Source organism: Furipterus horrens, unplaced genomic scaffold, assembly GCF_987537825.1.
Source record: "Furipterus horrens unplaced genomic scaffold, mFurHor1.1.pri manual_scaffold_3, whole genome shotgun sequence".
In the NCBI taxonomy this organism is placed as follows: Eukaryota; Metazoa; Chordata; class Mammalia; order Chiroptera; family Furipteridae; genus Furipterus; species Furipterus horrens.
The window spans coordinates 7497324-7524650 of record NW_028327173.1 but is presented as its reverse complement, the minus strand read 5'-3'; the positions used below and the strand labels follow the sequence as shown (position 1 = coordinate 7524650).

Here is a 27327-nt window from a genome sequence, read left to right as displayed (position 1 = left end):
TGCCGTCACCGTGGAGATGCACCTGGGCCCCAAGGTGGGAACATGCCCAGCCTGGGTCTCAGGGGCCCTGAGCACCCACCAAGGGCCTGAGGACATGCACAGCAGTGGGACAGGCTGCACACACTCACACACAGACACAGAGATGCACATGTACAGAGACACAGAGGGGGACACATACAGAGAAACAGACACATGTGCAGACATACTGGTATACTTACACACACACACACAATGGCACAGATGTACACAGAGGGAAACAGACACACACTTACACGTGCCCAGAGACACAAACACAGACACACAGTGAGGCACACATGACCCCCTCCCCTGAGCCTCATTTTTATCTGAGACTAAAACCTCCTCGCCCCATTCCCAGGGTCTCAGCCTCGGGCGTGGCTCCTGACCTCACCGCTCAGCCCCAGCGTGGTTTTGAAGCTCTGGGGAACCCCAGGTCTTGCTGGCTGTCGGTCTAAGTAGACGCTGTGTTGAAGGTTCTGAGACCCTGAATGACTCAGTCAAGGAAGATGGATGGTCTCAGCCTTGGAGAGGCCATTTAGCCACCTCCCACCCCATCCTGCCTATGATCCCGAACCGTCATTCACTCACTCAACAAACAGTACAGGCTGTGCTGGGCACTGGGATGAGAAATGAACAAGCCAGAATCAAGGGCCTTGGGGCCCCTAGCCCAGTGGGCTCTGAGCACAGACAGGAGGCCAGCCCCCCAACCACCGGCGCCTTCCTCCACAGAGCCTCAAGGAGATGCCAAACCTCAGGGTCGCACCCGGGTATACGCCCCACCCATGGAAGGCAAGGGGCACAGCCTTCACCTCCCTTACTCCAGCCCCATGTCCCTCTTCAGCCTGTCCTCTCAGCCACGTAGACAAGGCTGGCCTCCCAGGTCCCCTGCCTGCCAGTTTCCTGGGGCTTTAGACCCCTGTCGTCCTTGCCATACCTGGGAACTCTGACCTTGCAGCCTCTAGGCTCTCAGTGCCCCCCTTGCTGGAACCCCACACACACCTGTTTGTGCTGAGAAGGACCCAAGGTTCCCAAAATGAAGGGCACCCATCTGCACTGCCTCCCCAGACCCTCTGAGGTGACCATTTGTGCTCCCAGACATCTGGACCCGTGCTCCGTCCAACAAGCCCCCTACTTTAAGCTTCCGCTCTCTGTCAACTTGTCCAGAACTGCTCTGGGTCCCCAGAGGCACCTCTCTCTGCCTCACCAGACCCAAGGGAACTGCACAAGCCTCAGGGTCCTGCTTCCCATATGAGTTAGAGGAGGGATGGGGTTAGACAGGGTCCAGAGCAGGAGAAAGGGAGCCAAAGATTACTTTCAGCTCACTCGGATACACTGAGATGATGGATGGATGGATGGATGTATGGATGTGAATGGTTGGTTGGATATTGGTGGGTGGATGGATGTGAATGGATAGATGAATGTTGGGGTGGACAGAAGGAAGGAAGGATGATGGATGGATGGATGGATGGATGTAGATGGATGGGTGGATGGTGGGGTGGGGTGGGCAGAAGGAGGGAAGGATGGATGATGGGTGAATGGATGGATGGATGGGAGAAAGGATGGATGGACAGACAAGGAAGGATGGAAGGAGCCTTGGGTGGGGTAGAGCGTGCCTACACCAAATGGCCTTCCTAGAACAGATGCTCGGTGTCATCTTCCCCATGAAGTGACTCCCCAGCCTCTCCTGGAGGAGCAGAGCACATGCTAGGTCTGTTTTTAGTTCAACAGATAAGAAAGGGTCTCTTGGCGCCTGTCTAATTGCGGGTTGTCTGCCCTTAATGGGCTTCTGGGTCAAGGCGAGCCCCTGAGGGGAGCCGTCCCTGTAACAAGACTTCACTTAAATCAGCCAGGTGGCTGAACGAGGCGGGTTTTCAAACTGGACTTTCCCAGAGTTGTCTTAGTGGTTGAGAAAACACTTTTATTTTCTTTTTAAAACTGTATAAAAGTTTTAAAAACTCTAATAAAAAAAATCAATTCATTGGAGACCACAGCACCTTTGTGTGTCCCTACTAGCTACACCTACTTTGGGCCCTTTCTGCTTAAGGGAAAGTCCTGAGATTCCAAGGAACACAGTTGGGAAACTGTTACTACCGACAACTGCTTGGCGGCGTGACTTTGCTCTACTTCGGTCACAAAGCAAAATACAGAAATCAGTTGAATTCTGGTCCGATGTGATTGGCGCTCCATCTGTAACCCCCACGTGAAAATGTTTGCCTCCCCACCACAGCCTTTCTGTTCTCTTTTGTTGCTTTGAAAGTAAGAGAACATGGCCTTGGACATGTAATTTATTCCTTGTGTTGGGTTCACACGTTGGGGTGTCCATGTTGGGTTTTATTTTTAAAGGCGGCGTCTCTGATCATTTTAAAAAGCAACAGAAGAAACAAAAATAGAAACCCATTAGACTAATCCCCACGGCGCCTTTTGTCCCGGCTTCCCCCGTTGTCTGCAGCCCCAGCCTCTGCTGCCGCTGCACCGATGAAGCCGAGTCTTCATTGGGGTTCTTAGTCCCCCCACCCTCAACCCTTTTACCAATGGGGGCCTCTCTGGACCCAAGGACAGGTCATGAGGTGTGTCATTCTCCCTGAGGTCAAGGTCAAGACATAGCCAGGCTTCTCCGCTCAGCCTCAGCGGCCGGCCATTCATACATTTGTCCAACCCTTTTAAGAATCCATTTCTTGGTCCTGCCAGGCCACCTCCTGGTGTAATGAGTCCCGAGTTGATTAACTGGGGGGATGAGGCAGCTTCCTCCTCAGCAGGAGCCTGGCTGCCTCCTTCTGAGTGTGACCAAGTGTGACCTCGGCTGGGTGAAGGCTGGGCTTAGCTCTGTGCACCTCAAGGCTGGAGCCTCCTGGGGTGATCTCGCCGCCGGCGCTCATAAACCTGACTATAGACCTAATTGGTGAGAAGGCCAGCTTGTTCCTAACTGAGAACCTTCTGGAACATTCTACAGAAAGAGCTCTGCTATTGCTTCTATGAAGGATAACTGGAATTGGGCTGGGAGGAGGCGTCCTGCTGGGAGGGATGTGTAAGACCTGCAGATAACATGGCAATGGATTGATCAGAAATGCGCTCAGAAGCTGTTGGTTCACTTCAGCGCAAGCTGAATCCCTTTTGAGAAATCATAGTGTCTATTTGCTTGGCACAGTCTCTTTGGATAGGGGCCAGTCCTTGGGCAGATTACATTAAATACTGAATCTCTGATGGCAGTCATTGAGTCACAGTGGCTTGTTCAGTGAGGTTCTTCTTCTCTTCTAGATCGTTCTCTGGGGTCGGACTGAGAAATGCCTGAAGGAGACGACGGAGGAGATTCGGCAGATGGGCACAGAGTGCCATTACTTTATCTGTGACGTGGGCAACCGGGAGGAGGTGTACCAGACGGCCAAAGCTGTCCGGGAGAAGGTGAGCAGCCGGGGAGGGTCCATCCTCAGCTCGGCCGGACACAGAGAACGCTGGTCAAAGACAGCCTTCCCCGGAGGCCCGGGACCAGCAGTGCTTCCGGCAGGACGGCTGCGTCCAGGGTATCTCTGGGGGGCGCTCCCATGAAGCTGGCCCAAGCTGTGCACGCATGTGCACATGTGTTCAGGTGTGTGCGCATGCATTGTGTGCATGCGCGTGGGGTGTGCATATGTGTGCATGGGCCCATGTGCATGTGTGCATGTGCATGCATGTGTTGTAGCGGGCAGGGATTAGGTGTGTGGGTTAGTTACATGACAGAATTAATCATCTCTTGTCCCCTTTAGAATTTAGACCTTGTGAGCTTCTATCCTAGACCCTGGGGGCAGGGGGCAACCACCCCATTGCCCTCTGGCAAAATCCTTCTCCTGACTCCCGCCATCTGTTCAGACTGAGTGTATCAGTGAGCTCCAAGAGAGCAACGACCACCTTGTTAAGTGTCTGGCACATGGTAAATGTCACAGTTTTTATGAAACAATAACCTCATTTATTATAAATGTGCCCCGTGCCAGGTATATTACATGCCATAAATTATTTCTAATCCTCAGAACAGCTCGGGTTTGGTCATTAGCTCCATCTTACAAACCAAGGTTGATGCTCAGAAGGGCGGTGTGGCAGCCCCAGGTCACATGGTGGGGTCCCCTGCGTACAGAGTGCAGGCCTCTGGGGCTGCCCTGATGGAATCTGCGGCCCCGTCCCCGGCAGGTGGGGGACATCACCATCCTGGTGAACAACGCCGCCGTGGTCCACGGGAAGAGCCTGATGGACAGTGACGACGATGCTCTCCTCAAATCCCAGCACATCAACACCCTGGGCCAGTTCTGGGTGAGGACCATTTGGGGCCAGACCCAGCCCTGGGCGTGACAGTGACATGTCCCTTCCCTCCAGGGGGCCTGGCTGCCATGAGGGGAGGTAGGAGAGGCTCACCAGGGCTTGGGCTTGGCTGGGAGGGATGTCCAAAGACCAGGTGGCTGGACAAGAGGAACGATAGGGTGGACGCGGTGCCCTGTGGCAGGCAGCCCTCGGCCCCCTCCTGTCCCAAAAAGGCCCCATCACTGGGGTCGCATGTGTGTGCTGGGTGGTGGTTCTCCCTGCGAGGGCGTGAGAGGGGCCGCGGGGGGTATGGCTGCCCCCCACTGACCTCCCCACCTGCCCTCAGACCACCAAGGCCTTCCTGCCACGCATGCTAGAGCTGCAGAACGGCCACATCGTGTGTCTCAACTCCGTGCTGGCGCTCTCCGCCATCCCGGGCGCCATCGACTACTGCACCTCCAAGGCCTCGGCCTTCGCCTTCATGGAGAGCCTGACCCTGGGGCTGCTGGACTGCCCGGGCGTCAGCGCCACCACCGTTCTGCCCTTCCACACCAGCACCGAGATGTTCCAGGGCATGAGGGTCAGGTGGGTGAGCTGAGCCCCTCCAGCAGGCTGGGCCAGGAGAGAGCTTTCGCATGCCCCGAGAGCGCGCAAACACGAAACTCAGCCCGAGCACTTGATCTTTGGCTTTGAGGTCTGGTACCTGACTCTCCACCTGCCCACCCTCCGTGGAGGGTTAGGGCCCTGCTCCTCAGGTCAGAGCCTTTGCAAAGCACCCGTGGGTGCAGTGGGATGCTACCCACTGTCCAAGACAGCGGGGTGCGGATCCATGCGTGACTCTCAGAAGCATTTTTGCTGAGCAGAAGCAGCCAGACACGAAACGGTTCATTCTGTGTGGTTCCATGTGTATGAAGTTCTAGAACAAGCAAAACTGGGCCACGGTGATAGAAGTCAGAACCGGGCCGCCCCTGGAGGGGTGGGTACAGCCTGCAAGAGAGCACGAGGGAACTTTCCAGGGTTTTGGAAACATTCTCTCTTCTTGGTCTGGGCAGTGGTTTCAGAGGTAAAAATTAATCCCACTGTACACTTAAGGTTTACGCCTGTTGTATGCAAATTACAGGCCTTCGGTATAGCACGTGCCATGTGGGAATCACTCAGCCCACCTTCACGATCACTGAGTGTGATTTTGGTGATCAAGAATCGAAACACCCGGTTTTGCTCACACCTGCTCTGCTGCACAGCTGGGAAGTCCTGGGCCAGTTTTGGTACCTCCCTGAGCTTTACTTTGCTCATCTGAAAAACGGTGGACATACAATTTTCCTTATGGGTTATTGAGAGAACTAAAAACGACATGGGTGACATACCTAGAGCAAAGCCCGGGCACCCTCGGTGCTCAGCAACGAACCACTGCTCTTATTATCTTTCCTAACAATGAACATCTTCATACATGCATCTGTTATTCATCTTCCTGGCAGACGGTGGCTTCAGTTTGTCACAGAAGTGTACGTTTCCACCTGATTTGCATGTGAATTATCCCAGATCCCGCACTTAGAAGAGGCTGGATTAATAACTATTAATGTTCTCTGTTGGCTCCCCCCTCCCCGGGAGGTCTTGGGTTGCTTTCTTTTCATCTGGGCATACAGCACGTGCCCAGTGAGTGCACACTGGCTGGAAATGCAGCAGCGGCAATCACAGTTTTCATTGGGCGCCCCGGGGCGCAGATGGGGGTGGGGCACTTGCAGACCCCGCCTTCCACAGTTGCAAGGGTGGGCCCAAACTGCCTGTGTCCCCTTGGACGAGTCACTTCTCTGTGCCTCGGTTTCGTCATCTATAAGAAGGGGTTGATAAAGTGCCTCCTTCTTCATGGGTTCGATGCTCCCGTGTGTGGATCGCTAGCCTGCCTGGCCAGCAGTAGCTCTCGGTGAAGGTTAGTTGCCTGGTGGGCAGGTAAGCCCCACGGGCTTGGGAAAAGACTAGTAGAAGGGTGATTGGTGTTGACTAGTGCCTAACCAGCTTCCATTTCCCGGGAAAAAAAAGAAGAAGAGAAGAGCATTGGCTTCCTCCCTCACCGGGCTTAGCAGCTTCCCAGGGCGGAGGGCGGGAGACATATGTTTCGGATAGAAGTGATGGGCTTCCCAGCAACGGCAGCCGTACAGGTGGGTTCTGTTCTTCATTCATTGCCGTTGACCGACCCTCGTGTTCCAGCCACACCAGATGCTTTACACCCTCTGCCACATTTGGCCCTCGGCCCCCACGCCCCCGTGAGAGAGCTCCGATCCCCATTTCACAGACAGGGAACTGAGGCTCAGAGACGCGAAGCGACTGGCCCAAGGCCACACAGCCGAATGTCGTCTGAGCCTGCTTTCCCCGGAGTTTGTGCCGCCTCCGGGGGAGGGAATAGCCCGGCTGGTTCCCGGGCACCCCTCCCACCCGCCATGGAGAGAAAGGAGACAGTTTCTGCAGCAGAGGCCTATGGGGCCTCGCTCAGGTTCTCCTGCGTGCGTCTTGTCCCGGGAAGGGCTGCCCTGAGCCCATGTCTTCCCTCCCCCCTCAGGCGCACAGGAAAACCAGTCTGTCTGCCGGGTCTGTAGGGTTCCAACACCAGGGAGCTGCCTCAACACGTCCCTCCCGGCGGGACCCTGGAGGCTGGCCTTCGTCCTGGACTGCAGGCTTGCGGGACCTTAGTAGCCCGTTGTGACAGCAAAGGAAGCCCAGGGCGGGGGTTGAGATCCTAGACTCTGAGGCCCATCGAGTTGGTGGGGGGCGGGGAGGCAAGAGTTGCCCTTTGCTCAGGGTGACTTCAGACCCAGGTGACTCATCCCCCATAATCCTCCTGGTGCCAGAGCAGCTCACAGGCCCTTTGTGGGACGGAGGTCAGAGCCGGCAGCATCAGCGCTATGCCAGAGGCCCCAGCGGCGTGGGGCAGGCGGTGTGAGGGCGGGGGCAGAGCCTGGGGCTCCGTGCAGACCTGTTTCAAATCCCTCCCCCCACCTCCACTCCCTAGGGCCTCAGTTTCCTTCTCTGTCAACTGGAGGGAGCCTTGTGAGCACTTAGCACAGCCTGGCCCTCGGGAGCGGCGTTGTCCTATGCGTGTCAGGTGAATGCCTGTTAACAGGCATGGGAAGCCCCTGATCTTTGCTTATCTATCCGTGTATCCGTCTGTCCGCCCCGGAGGGATGCCGCTGTAAATGTTTCAGTGAATCAGTGCGTGAGCGACGGGCAGGCTGGGCAGAGCCCTGCCTCCAGACCGGACAAGCAGGACCCATTTGGGGAAGAGCAAGACATTCAGTGTCTGCCTGTTCAGCAAGCATCTCTCTTTTTTTTTTTTTTTTTTTTTTAGAATTTATTTATTAATTTTTAGAGAAGGGGGAAAGGGAGGAAAAAGAGGGAGAGAAAAACATGAACCAGTTGCCTCCTGTACACACCCCGGGACCAAAACCCAAAATCCAGGCATGTGCCCTGACCAGGAATCGAACCGGGGACCTTTTGCATTGCGGGATGATGCCCAACCCACTGAGCCCCACTGGGCAGGGCTCGGCAAGCTTTTTTTGAGCACCTGTTATGGGCCGGACCCAGCACATGGGGAATACAACAGGGAACAAGACCCACCAGACCTCTGCGTTGTGGAGCTCAGTCTGATGCGGAGACAGGCCTTTGACAAGACAACAAGCCACAGACAAGGCCATTCGAGATGCAAATGTGGTGGAGCAATTAGCGGGGGACCCGACTAGGGGCCACTGTGAGTGGACAGCTGAGACCCGTCTCTGAGGAGGAGCTGTGAGGAAGGAGCCAGGCTGGTGGGACAGCTGGTAAAAGACCCTGAGACAGGACAGAACTGAAGTGACAGGACCCAAAGGACTGGCTGGGGCTGCTGGGGCAGAGTGAGAAGGGAAGAGAGGGGCCAGGCCGTAGGCAGCCGCTCTTCCCCTGTCCGCCCCCTTTCCTGTCCGTCCCCCCCACCCCCGCCCCCCGCGCCGTTCCCCCACCAGCACCACAGCGGGGTATACCGGGCTCTAGAGCACAGGGCGCCCCGGAGGCTTGGAGCCCTGGTGACTGTGTTACATACAAATCATCGGTTCTCAGAGGGAGACTCAGAGGGCAGAGTGAGAGAGTGAGGATCTCCTGACGCACCTGTGCGCAGAGGGAGCAAGGGGGCAAAGATCCCAAACGAGTCTCAAGTCTCCCAACCTCAGGGAGACGCCAAAGGGACGGCCCAGGCCTGTCAGCCCTGGAGAAACCCACCAACCTCTTCCTCCATTCAGGTTCCCCAAACTCTTCCCCCCACTGAGGCCGGAGACGGTAGCCCGGAGGACGGTGGAGGCTGTGCAGCTGAACCAGGCCCTCCTCCTGCTCCCCTGGACGATGCACGCCCTCATCATCTTGAAAAGGTAGGGGGGGATGGGGAGAGCGCTCAGGGCTGGGCTCCCGCCGACGCCGCCCCTTCTCCTGGGGGACCCTGGCAGGGAAGAGGCCGCATACACATGCGCTTGCTCAGTCATGTCTGCTGTGGGTGTGGGGACCAGAGCGGCCGCTTGCGTAAAGAGTTTTAGTTTATGTGAGTTGTAATTCTATTGCTGTTTACTGTATTAGACATGAAAACCGAGAAACACTTTTACAAGATTTATACATGTGTTTATACTTACAATAGTTATTTTTTTATAAATAACAATAAAACATCTATTCTGTTAACATCAATGATTGCTTTATGAAAAGTAAAGTTTCCAAAAAGACAAAAGAGTGTAGTGAGAAGAATGGCATTGTTTTACTTTTCTTTTGTCTTTGCAAAGCTCTTTGTTGTCGGACACAATTGAAGACAACTGGATTCTTCTATCTGCTTCTGATTTTAATCTGTTGTGCCACATGTCCCTTCGAAAACATTTGTGACAGAATGAGGGAGAAAGCAAATGATACCTTAGTATTATTATAAAAGTCCTTTGACCTCGCAGACCCCTGAAGAGACCTCAGGTACCCCGAAGGGTTCCTGGGCCACACTTTGAGAACAGCTGGCCCCAGGCTTCAGGAAGTTTTGCCTCATGCGGAAGACAGAGCTTTTGATGCCAAAGGCTCAGAATCCAGGGGACATGTCACAGTGCTAGTCAGGTGGGAGCCACCAGGGCAGACCACCTAGGGCGCTGGGCTGAGTAGAGGAAGTGGTCCTCCTCCAGAAGTTGCCCGAATCACGTTCTTTTTTGTTTGTTTGTTTTTTTAAGTATATTTTATTGATTATGTTGTTACAATAGTTCCAATTTTTTCCCCTTTGTTCCCCTCTTCCCAGTACCCCCTTCCCTCCAGCAATCCCACCCCCCTTAGTTCATGTCCATGAGTCGTGATATAAGTTCTTTGGCTTCACACTTTCCTATGTTATTCTTAACGTCCCCCTGTCTATTTTGTACCAACCAGTTATGCTTCTTAGTCCCTGCACCATTTCCCCATTTCTCCCCTCCCCCCTCCCAGCTGATAACCCTCCAAATGATCCCCATACCTATGATTCTGTTCCTGTTCTGGTTTGCTTAGTTGGATTTTGTTTTTATTTTTTAGATTCAGTTGTTAGTTGTGAGTTTGTTGTCATTTTAATGTTCATAGTTTTGATCTTCTTTTTCTTAAGTAAGTCCCTTTTACATTTCATATAATAATAGCTTGGTGATGATGAACTCCTTTTAAAGTTGTCCTAGAGGTTCCTAAGCCTCTCCTCATTTTTTTTCAATTCTTGCTTCCTCATTCTGTACTGGATACTTGTCTTTTTCTTCTTTATGTTCCAAATCATTGATTTGAACCCCCGTTTCCTTCCCTTCACCACTGGTTTTGTGTGGATTTTCCTTTGTTTCACTTAGCATAGCCTTCACTTCTTCCCTTATGCGTTTGTCGTACTCAAGCCTATCTGTCAAGCCTGTGAGCATCTTTATCACCAGTGTTTTGAATTCTGCATCTGTTAGGTTGGCTATCTCCTCATCTGTTAGGTTGGCTATCTCGTCGTCGCTTAGTTCTCCCACTGTAACCTTGATTCGTTCCCCCTTTTGGGCCATACTTCTGTGTCTCCTCATTCTGACAGGCTCCTGTCTTTGTTTGCCTCTGCGTCCCAGGTAGAGCTGTTGCACCTGGTACATTGTAAGGAGCGGAGCCTTAGGGGTTTGTCAGTGCAGGGTGACCTGTTTCACCACGACATGGTGCTGTGTGTGGGGGAGGGGTCCGAGAGGGAACAATGCTGCCTGCTCAGCACTCGCCCCTCTAGCTGCTGCCCTGGCTGCCGTTCCCAGAGCGGATGGGTCTGTGGGTGCTCTAGGACTGTGGGGGCCCTTTAAACAAGCGAACTCTGCTGAGAGACCGGCAGTTTCTTCCTCCACCCCAGCACCCACTGGTCTGCACAGTCAGAAGCAATGAGGCTTGATTTTCCCCGGTGCTGGGCCCGTGAGCTGCGCGGTCTGGTCTGGGGCTGGGAAGGCTCCCCAGGTGTCCCTCTAAAACGTGTGACTGCGCTTTCCGCTGGCCTGCTGCTACTGCTGCAGGAACTTCTGGTTGTCTCTAGTTCTGAGGTAGTTGAACTCCTTAGTTATAGAGGGAGATGCAGCGTGTCTGTCTACACCTCCATCTTGGCTGGCGGAAGTCCCGAATCACGTTCTTTAGAACTTTTCCGACGGCGGGCAGCAAACCCTTTTCATTGGAGCCCCATACTCAAGGGGCCACTTCATCCCACCAAGCACAGTTGGACCCTTGGCTCCGCCGGGTCTCCAGCCGTCCCCAGCCCCCACCCCTGACTGACTGAACCCCTCTGATCTGGAAAGCCTTTTCGGGAAGTGAAACACCCGAGTTCCTTTACCAGAGATAAACTCCCAGGAAGCCACGTTCCCCTTTGGCTGCGTGTCACGTGGGCTCCAACCGCGGGCACAGAAGCCTCCTAATGAACGGAGTGGACACATCAACGACTCCTTTCTCCTTCAAACTCAAAGTCCTGTCAGAGAGACAGAGTAGGGGACAGGGGCAGGGGGTGAAGGGGAAGACAGGGGCTGGAGGCACCTGAGGGCATTTGGGCCCTAACGCAACCTCCCTTAGTCCACACTGACCGTTGCCCTGAGATGCTCCTCAGCTGCCTCCCTGAGTCCCGGGGAAAGCAGGGACTTGGATTCTCACCAAATCCAGGCTGCCACCTTCCACCTCAGGGAGCTTGTCAGAAGCCTTTCAGACATTCTAGAAAAAAGCTGGTTTGTCTAAGAACATCTCGGCGCTCTGATAGTAAGCTGCCAGCAGGCATTTTCTGTTCTATCCCCTGCTACCTTCCCACAGGAAACAGAGACCACCCTCTTCCCTGTTCCCTGCACTACACCCTCTCTTTGCCTTCCTCCAAATAAATCTTTACAGGCTCAATCAACTCCATTGCTGCCACCTCCAGGAAGCCTTCCAGATTGCTTTTGTTGGAAGGGGGCCATTCCCATCTTGCCCCTAGAGTGGGCCAGGGCCCTTCAATTTGATTCAACAAATCAACCGAGGCTCTCTCATGCCAGGCCCTGCTCTAGGGACCAGAATCAGAGGCGAAATATGTGCCACAAGGTCCCTCATGGACTTGATAAGTAAACAGTAAGGGCAACACCAGGGCTTGTTGGGGACGCAGTGGACTATGGGGAGCCCATGGAGAGGCCTGGGTGTGCGTGTGGGAAGTTTCTCTGAGCAGGTGACACCCAGTACCTAAGTACTCAGCCCCACACAGTAAATATTTGTCGAATAAGTGGCATTTGGAGTGCACTGATCTCTGAGATACCTACGGGCCCTAAAATGCAAAGAATGTGGCTTTGAAAGTTTCTTTCTACCGCCCACAGTCGTTTATCCACCCACTTGAAAGCGCTTCCTCCAAGGAGGGGCGGGTGGCAGCGGCTCGTGGGCATCGCTCTGCTACACCGTCTGGGCGGCCACGAGGGGCCCAGCTGCCGGTCCCCCACCCCACTGACCGTCTGTTCTTTTCCCCCCTCCACGCCCCCACCTTCCCCCACAGCATACTGCCACAGGCCGCCCTCGAGGAGATCCACAGATTCTCAGGAACCTACACGTGCATGAACACTTTCAAAGGACGGACATGACGCCGGGACATAGAGCCTGCGGGGCCGTGGCACCCGGGCGCCCTTCTGCGGGGTGAGCAGGACCGCGCCTCTCCGCCTGCCCCTAGGCCAGCCCCTAGACCTTTGCACAGGACTAACGGGCGTAACTCTGACCCCCATGGGGAGGCAGGAAACCAGCCAGCAGCCGCCTTGACACTTTCGTACATTTCTAATTCTGTAGAGTTTATTGTTAAATTGCTTCTCAGGCCTAAGCAGCCTCAGCAGCGCCCAGATGTTCCTCCCTTCCCTCCAAACTCCACTCATCCTCAGCTTCTGCAAACTGGTTGAACGGCAGGAATGAAAAATAAAGAGATGGCTTTTGCGAGCTCCTTTGTTGACATCCTTAGTCCCTGGTCCTTGGCGGGCAGTGGGGAGGGGACCAATCCCAACCACAGAACCTCATTGTTTGAGAGAATTGGACTGTTTGGGGTTCCCAGCTGCCAGGAGTGAAATGGATGAGAAGTGGGAAAGATCAGGAGAGACCTTGGAGCCCAGGCCTGGGTACACGCGGTCCTTGCTGACTGCCAAGCCCCTCCCAACAGCCATGGGGAAGGGGACACATTGCGCCCCCTGCCCCCACTTCCCTGAATAGTCCTCACGAACTAGGCTGCAGAGAGCCGCCTTCCGCCCTGCCACGCCCCCGCCAGCCACTAAGCCACCAGCTGGAGGGCAGAACCAGCCTTTACGGAGCACCCACTGTCTACCCGGCATGTGCTGGGTGCTCAGCGGGGAATGTTGCTGGGAGGAAAGAACTCTGAAGACCACCAGCACCTCAAGGCCAGCGCCAAGGGGGTGCTCTGGGGCCCTGGGCCGGATTTGATTGCAAGGGATGGAAGTGAAATAACAAAGGAAAAGGGACGGGCCTGGGGTGGCTGTGGAGACTGGCATGTGCTCAGTCAATAGGCAAAATGACAGCCAAGGAGAAGAGGGGAGAGAGGCCCCATGGTTCCTCCGGGGTGCATCCTCCCCTCCTGCAGCAGCTTAATGAACCTGACCTCAGGCACAGGGGACAGGTGGACCATGGAATCTCATGTAACTGGCCTCTGTTGACACAGATCTTGCCGGGGGGAAAGGGGTTCAGGGAGGAGAGCAGGCAGTGAGAAGGTCACACTCTCAATGGAGGGACTTCCTTGAGGGTCGCTTAAAGCCCGCAGGTACACACCGCTCACACTGAGGAAGACAGCCTCGCAGCCTGGATGATGGTCGGTCTGGTCTGTGTGCAGAGATGCTAAGTCGTGATTACATCCACTGCTTCCGGAGCACCTACCGAGGCCGCCGAGTCCCGAGGGGTCGCATCTCAGTGACGATTACCCGCTGCCCCCAGCGGCAGCCGAAGACTGAAAAACAGCCCTCAGGAACCATTTTGAGAACTTCAAAAGTCACAAGGTGTTTTCGGCCGGGATATGACCCCCAGGTCTCATGCCCTTGGAGAGTGTCGCGTTCACTCTGGGACCCTGGCTGACAGAGAAGCCCCGGTGGGCGTGGACAGCGTCCTCCTGTGGCAAAGGTGGACACACCTGGCCACCCACACGCGGACTCTGGGATCCGGCGCGCACAGGGGGTGGGTTGGGGGCAGACACATCTCAGGGGGCAGGGACAGAAGAGGAGGAAGAAGTGGGGACCCTATCTGCGGAGCCCCGACTTTTCTGAGCATTCTTGAGTGGCAGGCGGATCTCTGCACTCACAGCCTGGCTACAGGCCGACCTGCTGGAGAGGATTTGACTCCTGAGGTTTCCACGAAGTTGCGTTTGGCCTGCAGGCCCGGAAGGCAGGGAGGATCCCAGGGGTCTAGCAGGACGCGGGCCCCGCCAGCTCCGCAGGACCCACCGAGAACCGAACCATGGTCTTGGCTGCGGGGGGACCTCGCGGCTGCCCAGAGCCCCAGGGGCTTCTCCTGACTGCGGGCAGGGCCTCGTCCCACCCGGCCCCCTCCCCCTCCGCCTGGACACTTTTCATCTTTTTCTGGATCTTTTCCCAGAGGAACCAGGGAAAAAGCCTTGGGCAGGTTCCCAGGAGGCCCATCCTGGTTCCTCCCCGAGATGGTTTGGCTGCTTGGGGAGCTTGGGGAGTGAGCGTGGAGAGCTAATTCTGGCCCTCAGCACAGCCAAGTGGAGGAGAGGGACAAGCCTTCTGGCTCCCTGAACCCCTAAGGGGCTGTCCAGGGTGTGCCAACCCTGGGAAGAAGACAGGGACCCTGGGAAATGACCCAGGTGCCATGCCCGGGGCTCCTCCCCCGCACCAAAGAGAACCAGATTGGAGGTGGGCACCCACCCGGGCAGGCGCCAGACCCAAGCCCCGTTCTGACGTGGTTCCGGGGCAGCCAGGCGCTCTGGCCTGACGAGGGGTCAGGAAAGGAGTCTTGTGGCCACTGGCCCGTGCCCAGGGCCAGGATATTTTTCTGAGAGGTGGACTCTTTTTCTCAGACCAAAATGATGGCCGGATGGGGCCACAGTGACAGAAAGTTCCTGGACTGACCACAGCACCCCTACCCCCAGCCCTCGTGATGGGCACACAGCCCCTGCCCCTGGGGATGTCCCAGTCTGACGGGGGACCAAAAGAAGAAACCAGGTCACAAAGGAACAAACCCTGCTGCCCATGGGCAGCACAGAGGGGCGAAAGCAATTCTAGGTGTGTGGACCGGGCGGGGGTCATTTCAGGGCCCCCGTGGGGCTCGTCCGCCCACCACAGCATCTCTGGGACTTCTCCCTCTGAGGGGTCTGCTTCCCGGGTGGGGAGGGACCGGGATCATGAGTAAGAGCTCAGAGGTCTGTCTGTGGAAAGACCATCTATACGCAGCTACTGCTCGCTCAGGCCAGGCCAGGTCCTTGGCGCCCCAGTCCCTCGATGCAGAAGGCAGGCCCGCATGAGCTTGTGGGCACCCCCCGCGCATGCTGCCCGCCCTTTGCGTAGGGCTGTTAGACCGTGATTTGATACACCAACATTTGTTAACACACCTCTGTTCACAGACTGAGGGCTGCCTGCTGCGGACCGACGTCTGGGCCTGGGGGTCGCTGCCCCTCCGACGTGTGGGTCCAGCTGTCCCCTCCCTCACCTCTCACGGCTCCCTCAGGCGCCCAGCTTCCAGCAGCCCAACGAACTCTAAGCGCTCAGCTTCTCCCAGCCCAGCAGGAGGTCGGGAGGCTCCCCAAGCTGGAAGCCCAGTATGTGGGGGCAGGAATCCAGACTCTGGAGTTCCACTGGCTCGGGACCCGTCCTGTGCATGACCTCACTGTCCCTCACCTGCAGGGTGGGCAACAGGCTCCCGCCTTCCTGTGTCCAGTGTGAAGGCTTCAGAAACTCAAGGGGATGACGTGATGCCCGCAGTCCCCCCTGCTTGCTCCCAGGACCCCATTGCCCCTCAGGACATTTGGGGTCCTGTCTGCATACAGACACCTCTGGCTTCAGGAAAGCCAGGAAGTGACACCCCCACCCCCACCCCCAGCCCCCCCACCTATCATTGCTCTCTTCCCTCTGCGCTGCTCCACACTTGGGCAGCAGGGTTTGTTCCTTGTGACCTGGCTTCTTGTTTTGGTCCCCGTCAGACTGGGACAACCCACTGTGGCCTGGCCTGTGACGGCAGCATCCTTTGAGGCCTGGCTGGCTCCCTGGTGGTTGGAGTGGGAGGAAGCTGGGGCTGGGGGAGGCCCCTGAGGAGGGCAGAGGAAAGGGGTCCGATGGGGAGGTGCTTCATCGGGATGGGGACACTGTCCACTTCTGGCACCTCCGCCGCTGCTGGCTCTGGGCAGGCCCTTTGCGCCCAAGCCTCTCCGTGGCTCAGGATGCAAATAAATACAGAAGTCCCACGAGACGTCACTGCTAGAGTGGCAGGATCGCCACCGCCCTGCTGCGGAGCTGCTCTGGGTACAGGGATCCCTTAGGCACATGGCCGGGTCCAGAGGCAGGGCCCTGGGAGAGCCACCCATGAGCCGCCCACAGGAGCGGTGGGGACAAGCCCGCAGGGCAGCTCGGCCTGCCTCTCCCCTGCCCCCGGGCGCTGGCCCAGGGCACAGCTGCATGACCAGGGGCCACGACTTCTCTGGACTGAAGCAGCTGGGAGGCAGCTGGGAGGGAATATTTCTTTCTTCCTTTCTTTCTTTCTTTTTTTAATACTTTATTTTTAGAGAGAGGGGAAGGGAGGGAGAAAGAGGAACATCCATGTGTGAGAGATATGGCGATCACAACCCAGAGTTGCCTCTCGCACGCCCCCAACCGGAGACCTGGCCCACAACCAGGCCTGTGCCCTGACCGGGAATCGAACTGGTGACCTTTCGGTTGGCAGGCCGGCACTCAATCCACTGAGCCACACCAGCCAGGGCAAGGGAGGGAGTATTTCTGCAGGGCCCTGAAGCAGAGATGCCCACACCCGCTGGGCTCACCCGGGCTGGCCACCGAGAGCCCCTGGGACTCTTCGCAGCCCACATCCCCGTCTGCAAGCCCTGCCCAGGCGTCACCTCCGTCGCCTGCATCTCCCCTGAGGCCCGAGTCTCAGCCTTTCACTTATGTCCTCCATCCCCCGTCTCCCACTGGCCATGAAGATCGTTTTGTGTAGAGCAGCTTCATGGATGTGGCGTTCACACCGCGCGTGGGAAGTGTGCGATTCGCTGTGCTCCCTCGATTCCCGGGTCATGCGTGTGTCACAACATGTTTAGGGACACACACACAGGACGTGGCCTTTTGTGTCTGGCTCGGTTCACTGAGCACGATGCTGTCAGGGTTCACTCTGCAAGTTGTGGCAGGTCCCGGGGCTTGGCTCCCCCTCCTGGCTGAAGGACCTCCCACTGCGTGCCCAGCACCGTGCGTCCACCCAGTCCCGTCCTGAGGGACATTCAGAGTCACTGTTACTCACTGCGCTCTTGTTCCGCTGGGCTCCCTCTTCCCCTCTAGGCTGCACACTCCGTGGGCGCAGGGCACGGGCGACACTGAGCAAATACCTGGTGCCTGGATGAAGAGGGACACAGCCTTTGTCACAGGCAGCTGACATCCGTGTGTGGCCTTCTTCCCAACACACCCGTTCTCCCTCCACCGTCCGTTATGCGTCCCGATGGGGCCCCGGAAGAGAAAACTGGGGTTCAGTATCAGATGTGCAGGGCGCATGGACATTCCTCACAGAGCACTGTGGACCTTTCTCCTGTGAGGATTTCTGTTGGGGGCCGTCCTGGGCACTGTGGGGTGTTTGGTGGCACCCCTGCTCTCTGCTCACTAGATGCCTTCTCCTCGGAGTTGTGACAACCAAAAACGGTTCCAAAAATGTCCCCCAAGGAGCTAATTCACCCCCGCTTGACAACCCCTGGTCTACACGCATTTTCACGTTTCTTTTACATCACAACCCAGAGCAGGAGGACTTGGCCCTGAAGAGTGGAGAAGTCTGAGGCCCAGAGAGTTTAGGGGCCCGACCACGGAGAGGGGCGGTGAAGCTTCTGCCCCCCGGGGAGGGCCTGTAACCCCCAAGCAGGAAGCAAGAGGCCTCCACCCGCCCGGGGCCTGCCCGGTCGCCTCCCGAGTCTCCTTCTCCGTTTAAAACTCCCTCACGCCGCCCTCTCCGTGTGTTAGGCCGACACTGCAGAATTCTCCGGCCTGCCTCCTCGGCTCCCCCCTCCCCCCAAATCCTTATCATTCCTTTCATTTTTCAATGTTCATGAGACAAAAGAAATAAGCACTTGGAGGAAGACACAAGCTGTGTTTGTTCCGTAGCTGCTGCTGAGATGTAACTGGATCCTGCTTGGGGAGGTTACTCTGGGACCGCGAGCGGAGCCTGGCTGTGCGCACCGCAAGGTCCGGGGCCCAGGCATGCTGGGAGGCAGGCGAGGCAAAAGGTCCTCCCAGGGCCGCAGCGGGGTCCCGGGGCAGTGGGCTGCATGGGGGGGGGCGTGGGGGGAGGGGCGCTGGTCCTGGCCTGGCCCATCCCTGCTCAGCCGCGCCGGGTCCCCAGTGGCCGAGGACCGGCGCATGACGGGGGGCAGCCCGCTCGGCCAGTCCGGCCAGGACCGTGGAGCACGCACGCAGATAGGGAAGAGGCTGGACTTCGGGCCCAGTGATATCTGGCTGACATTCCAAACCCTGGCTCTGTGGGACCTCGAGCAGGTCACTTCATCGCCCTGAGCCTCAGTTTCCTCGTTTGCAGGATAACACCAATAACCTCGTCCTTCGTGGAGTTTTTTATAAAAATCAAGTGAGTAACACACATAAATTAATGCATATGTACTTGGTATTAATAACTAGCAATTCACAAATGAATAGATTTATATTGTTATGTTTACTTTATAATAGAAGTTATAAATTAATTGTTGTGCAGTTGGTATACCCGAGCAACGCTCAGTGCTTCATAGGTACAGTATTCCCTCCCTCATCCCGGGTGTTACGTTCTAGACGCCCCCGCGATAGGTAACAATCCGCGAAGTAGGAACCTTACATTTATTTTAGTATTTACATATACTTTAAGGCTTTATAAACCCTTCCCACACACTTATAAACCATTCCCAGTCCCTTATTAACCTTTTCCACACTTTAATAAACACTACTTATGTTCTTAAACGTATTCTACACTCTTAAACCTACGTAACTTTAACAGCACACGTATACAGTATCGCATAGTCCTGCGACATAGCGAAAAATCCATGATAAATAATTAAATATAATATTTTTAAAAATCCCGTGATACAGGGAGTCCGCGATAAGTGAACCGCGATATAGAGAGGGACTGCTGTATTTAATAATCACGCCCCCCCCCCCCCCAACACTTCACAGGACACAGAGGCAGTAAGAGACACAGTCACCTGCCCAGGGATTACTACACAGCTAGTGACTGGCAGAGCCAGGACTGGAACCCCAGAGTCTAGCGGCAAAGACCAAGGGCTTAAACCCTGGGTTTCACGGCTTCTTGACTAAGAAGCCTAGTATGGAGAGAATGGAGTATCATACCCGTCATTATTCGTCCACGTTGCTCACCAGCCATGCACCCAGGCCCCTTCCTGGCCCGTCCACCTCCACGCTGTTGCCAGATGCCGACACGTCCTGGCCCACTCGCTGCTCGTCCTGGCTGCAGGCAGCTGAGGCAGGCCAGCCCCCGGCAGCCAGCTGAGGCCCTCCTGTGACCAGACGAGTTCCAGGTGGGTTTCCTTTCTGAGCGGGTGGGGTCTGCCGTGCCCTCTCAACTGTGGGCCCAGGAGGGAGGGAGTGCCCCCTTCTTCCGCGCTCGGGCCCGTCCTCAGAGATACACATGCGCACGCGTGTGCGCCCACACACACACGCACATACACACACACTCACACACTCTCTATGCAACCCCCAGGGCTGGGTGCAGAGCTGGTGCTCATGGCAGTTGCTTGCCCCCTCTCGCCAATATTTGAGCCCCTAAAATGTTCCTAGCCCTCTGCCAGGTGCTTTGGGGACACTTTACTCACAGGACAAAGTGCTTTGGGGGCGTACACAGTGGTGAACAAGGTAGAAGCCTGCCAGACCCCGGCCGGGAGCTGGAGGTCCCTCCCCGAGTTTCCCCCAGCTCCCTCAGACCTTGGCACCCCCCTGAGGGCACACAGGGTTGGCAGCCTCTTTATCCAGGTCCTCAGTCACAGCCACTGCCGCCTCCTGCAGAATTTCTGGAATGGGAGCTCGGAGTGGCCTAGATGATAAAACCAGGCTTGAAACCGGGGTGGAGGCTGGACCACAGCCCCACAATCCTGCCACAGGACAGTCTGGACCTGGGGTGACCCTGTGGCCCTGAACACCCCCTGCTGCTGCCACCGATGAAGAGGAGCCTGCCCCCCACCCCACATACACACACTTCTCAGTATCACTTGTTTGAGTCAAGGGCTGGGGGGCGTCTGACAGTGGAGCCCAGGCCTCAGCAGCCAGGAGCAGGGAAAACAAATATGGAGCCCATTTGACAGTGGCTTTCAGTCAGGAGGTGCCCTGAGCCTGACAAGGGCTGGTGTCCTGACCAGCAGACAGCTCCCTGTGGGGCACAGCAGACTCCCTCAGCGGCGACTGGTCCCACCCACAACAACTCTTGCTTAGGCAACAGGAGGGAGTCATTAGTTCGCAAAACTAGAAAGCCCAGTGAGAACAGTTTCAGGAATGGCTGGATCCAGGGGGTCAAGCTGTGTTTCCAGGGCCTGATTCGGGACCCAGCTTCTATTTCAGGTCCTTCAGTTCCACATCCTCGGGGCTGGCTTCGCCCTCAGACATCTTGCTCCCAGCGATGGCAAACCGGCTGCTCACCTCCAGCCCCACACCCTCCCAGGTTCAAGGATGGCAGGAAAAAAAGACTTTCTTTGTAGTCATCCAGACTTAGTTCTGATTGGCTTGATTTGAGTCACATGTCCACGTGTGAACCAATCACAGTGCCCAAAGACATGCAGTGAGGCACGTGGTCTGTGTTTACAGCCTGGGAGGGAATCGCCCCACTGAAACAGGTGGACTGAGAGCTGGAGGTGGGGGGGCTCCCCGAGCCCAGTTGGGTGCCCCGGCCAGGAGAAGGGAGAAAGGAATCTGGGTGGCAAAATCAGCTGTCATTGGAACGGCCTTCGGTGGACATCCTGACTTGCCTCCAGGCCTTCAGAGTGACAGCTGGCTGGAGCAGTCCTGAGTTCCCAGAAGGGGACTTTGGCCTCTCCAGACTGACAGTTGGCCAGTGCGGTGACAGCAAGTTGGCGGCCCTGCTCTTGACTCCTGGCCCCCAGTGACTGGCAGTCAGCGGGTGCCCCGGGGGGCGGCTGGCTGGTGCGCTGCTGGGCAGTTGGCCAGACCTGTCTGGCAGTCCCTTGTGGAGCTGCCCTGGGGGCGGGAGGGAGGGACGGAGACCTGCTGGGGTCCATGCCATCCCCCTCCGCCTCTGCCCATCCCAGCTACACCATTTATAAAAGCCTTTTGTCCTTGAGTGGTAGCAGGGGCTCCCGTCCACGGGAGAAAGAGGCCATTTGGGGCCAGCAATGCCCTCTGGGAGCCAAGGACAGGGGCTCTAAAATGCAGGGGTTCAGGAAATATCGGAATGGGTACCCGGTGGCCCCTGTTTACTTGCTGCCCTTCAACTTCCAAAAACCAGCTCTGAATGGCCCACTATGATCAGACACTGGGGCCGGGGGGGGGGGGGGTTGGGGGTGGCAGTGAACTTAGCAGGCAGAACGACTGCTCCCCAGGATTTCAGCCCATCGGGGACCGGGGGCCTGACTCGTGTGATGACGCGATAGATGTTGATGTGTGTCAGGCGTGAGCGGAACAGCCCCACAGAGAGGGATGTGTAAACTGAGGCCCTGTGGGTCTCCCCTGGGAGGATCCACAAGGCGGCCCAGCTCCCACCCATCCCCCGCTCTTCTCTCCCTCCACATCCCCACTGCGTGTCAGGAAAAAGGAGGCTAGGATGGAGAGGGGCCTGCACGACCAGCCCAGGAGAGGCCAGGCCAGGCAGAAGGCCACCCCAGGGCCACGGAAGGGGGCCAGCCGCTCCTCCGAGACTGGTGGCTCATGCGTCCGGCTCCTGCCCCAGGCCAGGATGACAGATGACCCCCAAAGGCAAGGTCGCGGTCTGGAGAGCAGTTGTGTGCTTGGCAGAGGCTGGCGGGGTGGGACGCCTTCTGAGCACTCGCTAGGCCCACGTCTGGTGCTTGGGGGCCGGGCCCTCGCCAGCAACAGGACTTTATTTTGGTTACTAAAGATGGGAAGGTTCAGGTCATAAATTATTGCCCGGCAGGACAGCCAGCCTCCCCCAGGGCAGCCCGCAGGCCTGAGGCCTCTTCAAGGCCAGCGTGTCCCCCACCTCTCGGCGCGGGCGGGAGGTCTGGTGGCGGCTTGGAAGCCCGGTGGGGAGGCGGGGAGAGGGGAGAGGGGGTCTGGGGCCTGGGTTCAGAGCAAGGTTAGCCAAATAGTGGATAAATGAGGCGAGGGAAACAGACAGCATCCCTCGCGGTGAACTTTTCACCCAGCTAACCTGCTCCTCGCCCACTCTCAGGTGGCGGCAGCTCCCGCCCGTGGCTGTCACCTCCGCGGGGGGGTGGGGGGGTGTCACCTGGCTCTTCCCCCCAAGCGAGCGGCTGAGGCCACAGCACTCAGGCCAGGCTCCTGGGTCACAGGGTCTTACTGAGAAACTTGGGGATCTGACCCGGCCTGAAGCCCGAACTTGGGCGGGATGGCCAAACCCCACCTTTTCCCCTCCCCTCCCCTGAAGCCCAGTGGGCACCTGCTCTGACAGCGCCACTGTGGGGGCAGGATTGTCTCGTCTGAAGTTGGCCCTGGGGGGGTTCAGGTGAGTCCTCTAGCAGGACCCTCTCCCCGCTCCTCCTCCTCGATGCTTGTTTATGGCCTGAGCAACTCCATGCGCAACCAGCTGTCTCCAGGGAGCAAAGGAAGAGGCCCTCCCAATGGCAAAGTGGGCTCGAGGGGCCCCCTAGCACCGGCCACAGCCCCAGGCTCCCTGCCACAACCAGGCTTGGCCGTCGGTCACCAGAGCCCTCTCTGAGCTAGGCCCCGTTGACAAGAATGGCCTCACAGGCCATCAAGACACAAGGTAGGTTCTGGAGGAGGGCACGGGGGCCAGGCTGGCCCCAGGCTGGGTCACCGGGAAGGGGGTCTGCAGAAGAGCTGGAGGAAGTCCTAAGACCCAGTCGCCCGGCCATCTCCTCCCACCGCCCGGCTCGCTGGTGGCTGCCCAGCCTGGATGCACAGCTGGCATGCAGAGAACATGTGTGACCGAAGCATGGGTAAGCTGAGCCAGCAGCGGAAGGCGGGCCATCCAGTCGGGACACGTAGGACACCCTGGGGCGGGCACCGGGAGTCACCTGTGTTCCCGCCCTCTGTGGGCACGTTGGGACGGGTGCCTGTGGCAGCCCAAGCCCTGGGCCTGGCGTCGGGAACCCAGAGACTGAGCGGGCGAGGTGCCCACGGGCTCACAGAGCAGAGAGCCTCATGTAGGAGGCAGGCAGACAGACCAACCCCAAAGGCAAATATCAGACCATGACTGGGGTGAAGACCTGAGGAGGAGGTGACATCTGAGCTGCGGGCAGAATGATGAAGGGACAACCCTATAAGGGGCGTTCTGTGGGGGGGGTGAGAGCTGGGGGGACCTGAAGCACAGGGCTGACGGGCAGTGTCAGAGGCCAGGCCAAGGTCACAACCTCAGACTTGACCTTGACCTTCCTGGTAGATGGTCTTGCTGTCAGCTCGAGGCACCCCCACCTCCCCGGCAGGGCCACTGGCTGGTCCTGAAGAACTGATGAGCCCTGCGGAGATGGGTGGTCCGGACGGAGACTTGGCTCTGTCCCTTGTCATCGACAAGACTTGGGCACCTGACTTCAGCCTCGGAGCCTCCGTTTAGGTTTCTGTAAAATGGGAACTCAATGCTGACCTTCCCAAGGAGTGAGGAAGAGTTCAAGACCGTAGCAACATGGGCAGTAAGCTTTCTTCCCGGGGCGGGGGGTGGGGGCGCGCGGAGGACTGAGCTTGCAGCTTGGCAGCATTCCCTGAGCAGGCGGCCCCCCCCTTCTTGAATGCGGCTCACTCACCACGGAGGAAATGAAAGCCTGACTGCTCTGGTCCCTGCCATCTGTCCCCTTCCTCTTGCCCGCCCGGCGCCTGCTCGCTGGGCCAAGGCCTGGGATGTCTGCAAGCAGGGAGTGCAGGCGCGTCTCTCCTGCCCTCTCGCTTCCAAAGGCCACGTCTCCTGGAGAAGCTGCCTTTCCCGTTAAGCAAACGTTTCTCGTTTCAGGCCAAACAATGCCGAGAACCTGGCCCCGGCAGCCTGGTGGCCAGAGACAGGGACTGCTGGGCACGGACCCTGTGGCCTCACCCTGCAATCCCAACGGGGGCCACGGAGACAGCGAACAGGCTGGAAGGGATGGGGACGTGGCTCTCCTCCAAAGAGACCCCTGATCTCAGAATCTTCCTGGGATTCCATAAACCATCGCCCCTCTTCGGTCTCCTGCCGTGAAATTAGCTGTGTTTCCGGATTAGAAAAAGAACATACACTCACGAGTTTTAAACACTAAAGTAAGGGTCAAACACATTGAGGTCTCAGGAGCTATCTCATTGTGTCTGGGCGGCTGTCCCTGGCCACCCCAGGGCCACCGCATTTGCCACGGAGGAAGCGCCCCGTCCGCTTTGCTGAACGGAGGCATGAATGCGTGCGTGAACGAGTGAGTGGGTAACTTACGTGATTCTTCAAAGACAGCTGACTGCTTTCAAGAGAGGTCACCAGTATCCCGCCCCCGCAAGACGCAGGTCCTCCTAGTGCCGAGCGCTCCAACGGCGGGATTTCCCTGGGCCTCCGCGGCCTTCTGCTGCCTGGCTTTCCCACCGTTCCCGGGCCAGGGGCTTCCCGGAGCAGCTGCTGCGTCCATGGGCTCATTGTTTGAAAATATTTATTTAGTATTATTAAAAAGATGGTGTTGTGACAAGAAAGAAAAAAAAAAAAAGAAAAAAAGAAAAAAATACCGGGCATTCACCAAGCGCCCGAGCGAGGACAAGCTTCCGGCCTGCAGATGGTCCCGGGACCCAGCTCAGCACAAATTCACACGAAGTTGCAGTTTTGTTTTGTTTTTTTTTAAACTTATGTTTACAATATACAGTTTTGACTTAACACTTTAACAGATGTTCTCTGCATTTCCATGTCACCTTTAAAACTCTCATTTTAAAGGTCATTGCGATGGCTTTATACTATTCCTTCATGGATATATAGGTTGTGTCCAGTTTTTTGTTTTGGAGTTTTTTGGGGTTTTTGCTGCCATTCACCATAATGCCACTGTATATATTTAGCAGCTGTGGCTTTTTGCATCTTGTCAACCTTTTCCTTGGGATGAATTCTAATAGAGGGTCGTGGGGACCAAGAACATAAACAGTGTTGTGGCTTCTTTAACGGGTGTCACCCCATTTCTTTTCAAAAGGTGACAGCCATGTACATCAGCCGCTGCATAAGGATCAGAACTCTCCTGCACACTTGCCAATGCTGGGCGCGGCCTTAAAAACACTCTTTTGCTAACATAGTAAATATAAACGTCTCGTGGTGCCGCCCCAATCCGCTCTTCTTTGATTATTAGCGAGGGGAACCCTTTTCCCCTGTGGCAGTTAGGAGCAGGTGAGCTTGGCCAGTTCTTTAGCCCCAGACCGTCAGATGTAAATGGGGTCATACCACCTCCTCACGGCACTGCTGCGATCACTTTTTCTTCCAACTCAGCTAATCACTGTCTTTAAAAAAAAATTTTTTTTAATGATTTTATTTTATTTATTTTTAGAGAGAGGGGAAGGGAGGGAGAAAGAGAGGGAGAAAAACATCAATGTGTGGTTACCGCTGATGCGCCCCCAACTGGGGACTTGGCCTGCAACCCAGGCATGTGCCCTGACTGGGAATTGAACCAGCGACCCTTTAGTTCACAGGCCGGCGCTCAGTCACTGAGCCACACTAGCCAGGGATAATCATTGTCTTTTTATTTGCATTTTAATAGGAGCTTAGGCACCGGCGACACTTTCAGAATGTCAAAAAAAAATTTTTTTTTTAAATGGTCTTTTCCCCAAGAGCTTCCAATCTAGTTTCACATTTCCAGTACTCTCAATACTACCCTAAATGAGCCTTTTAAGAGTAGCTTGGCTATACAATAGTAATTCCATTATCTGGAGAACCCGGACAACTCAGAAATAAATAAACTTTATTCCAGACACAGTTGTCAGAATTGTGAGTATGAAATATTCTCTGGCCTTTCCTACCTGAAAGCGTGGCTTGGATGCTGCAGAAACCTTGGCTGGAGAGATTTCTCAACAGACGCAGAAAGATTATAGCATTTCACAGGTAATACAGAAAAAATTCAGAACACGTCACAGTCATCAGATTTCACACATGTGGGTTGTATGCTTCCTGTGAATTACAGGAGATGCACAGCTCTTAAAGCAGTGCTTATTCTAGGATCCACATGCGGCAACTGCCAACTGCTCTCTTCCGGTGTCTTCGTATGTGAATGGTCTTTCCATGTTCTTTGCTCACATATATAGGACTCGTGATGTTTCTCTTGTTTATTTAAATGAGCTCTTTATATATGGTAGCCATTCTTCCTTTAGCTCATGTTTCCTGACATTTCACTTTGGTCACAACACGCAGAATATTGGAAAGTTTGTGGTTTGGGATGTCTGCTCCTTCCCCAGAGCTGTCCCAGGTGGCATTTGAGTCACCCCTGTCCCCCCACTGTCCCAGAGCAAGTGGGCAGAAGTGAGAGTCTGGAGGTTGACCAGTTGGCGTAATTCAGTTGATCTCATCTCAGGCTTTCCCAGACTGAGGTCACAGCTCCCTGGGGACCTGGCTCATTGGAGCGTGTCAAACAATCCTTTGAAATGAAAGGACTCAGAATCTCCTCTCTCTCAGGGGCTCTTGCCCCAAACTATGGCCAGTTTTCTTTACTTCGTGGTGGTTGTCCCTCATTTCTTTTTTCTTTTGTGGCCAAGTCATTTGCTTATGGCGCATCCAATGAGGGCCTTCTGGGAGTAAGATGCTGAGTTTGGGGATATAATGGTGAACAAAACAGACATGTCCCTGACCCAGCGAAGTCCACGGGTCACTGGGAGACACACACTGGTCAACTACATCTAGTAGTGAGTGTTAACTGAGCACCTATATGTACCAGGCTGTCTGCTAGGGGCTGGGGACACCAGGTGGGCAGAGATGAGCCACCATTAACCAAATAACCACACAAATCAGTAGAGCGTGGCATGTAACATGCATGAGCTATGAAGGAAGGGCTAGTGGAGCTATGCAGGCCATGACCCAGAGATGCAACCCGTTCTGGCTGGGGGCCCACGGGGAGGGAGGGCTGTGTGTTCAGGAAGGCTTTCAGAGGAAGTGACGTTTGAGGTGCACTCTGAAGGCTGGCTGGGAGCTAACCAGGCAAAGAGGGAAAAGACTCTGAGACTAAAGGAACAGCACATGCGAAGGCCTTGGGGCAGGAAGAAGCAGTCAGCCAGGTCCAGGGTTGGACAAGGGACACAGGGC

At 56.1% G+C, this 27327-nt stretch overlaps 1 protein-coding gene across 1 annotated transcript in view; it reads left to right on the top strand.

The window, feature by feature from the left end:
• Window positions 1-12693, top strand: part of DHRS3 (dehydrogenase/reductase 3) — a 37919-nt gene extending 25226 nt beyond the window's left edge. Inside the window, exons 2-6 of the mRNA XM_090268617.1 lie at window positions 3274-3417; window positions 4177-4296; window positions 4631-4869; window positions 8547-8672; window positions 12266-12693. Coding sequence (XP_090124743.1) covers window positions 3274-3417; window positions 4177-4296; window positions 4631-4869; window positions 8547-8672; window positions 12266-12350 — 714 coding nt within the window. The 3' untranslated portion in view covers window positions 12351-12693. The remainder of the gene's footprint in view (window positions 1-3273; window positions 3418-4176; window positions 4297-4630; window positions 4870-8546; window positions 8673-12265) is intronic.
• The last annotated feature ends 14634 nt before the right edge of the window (window positions 12694-27327 follow it).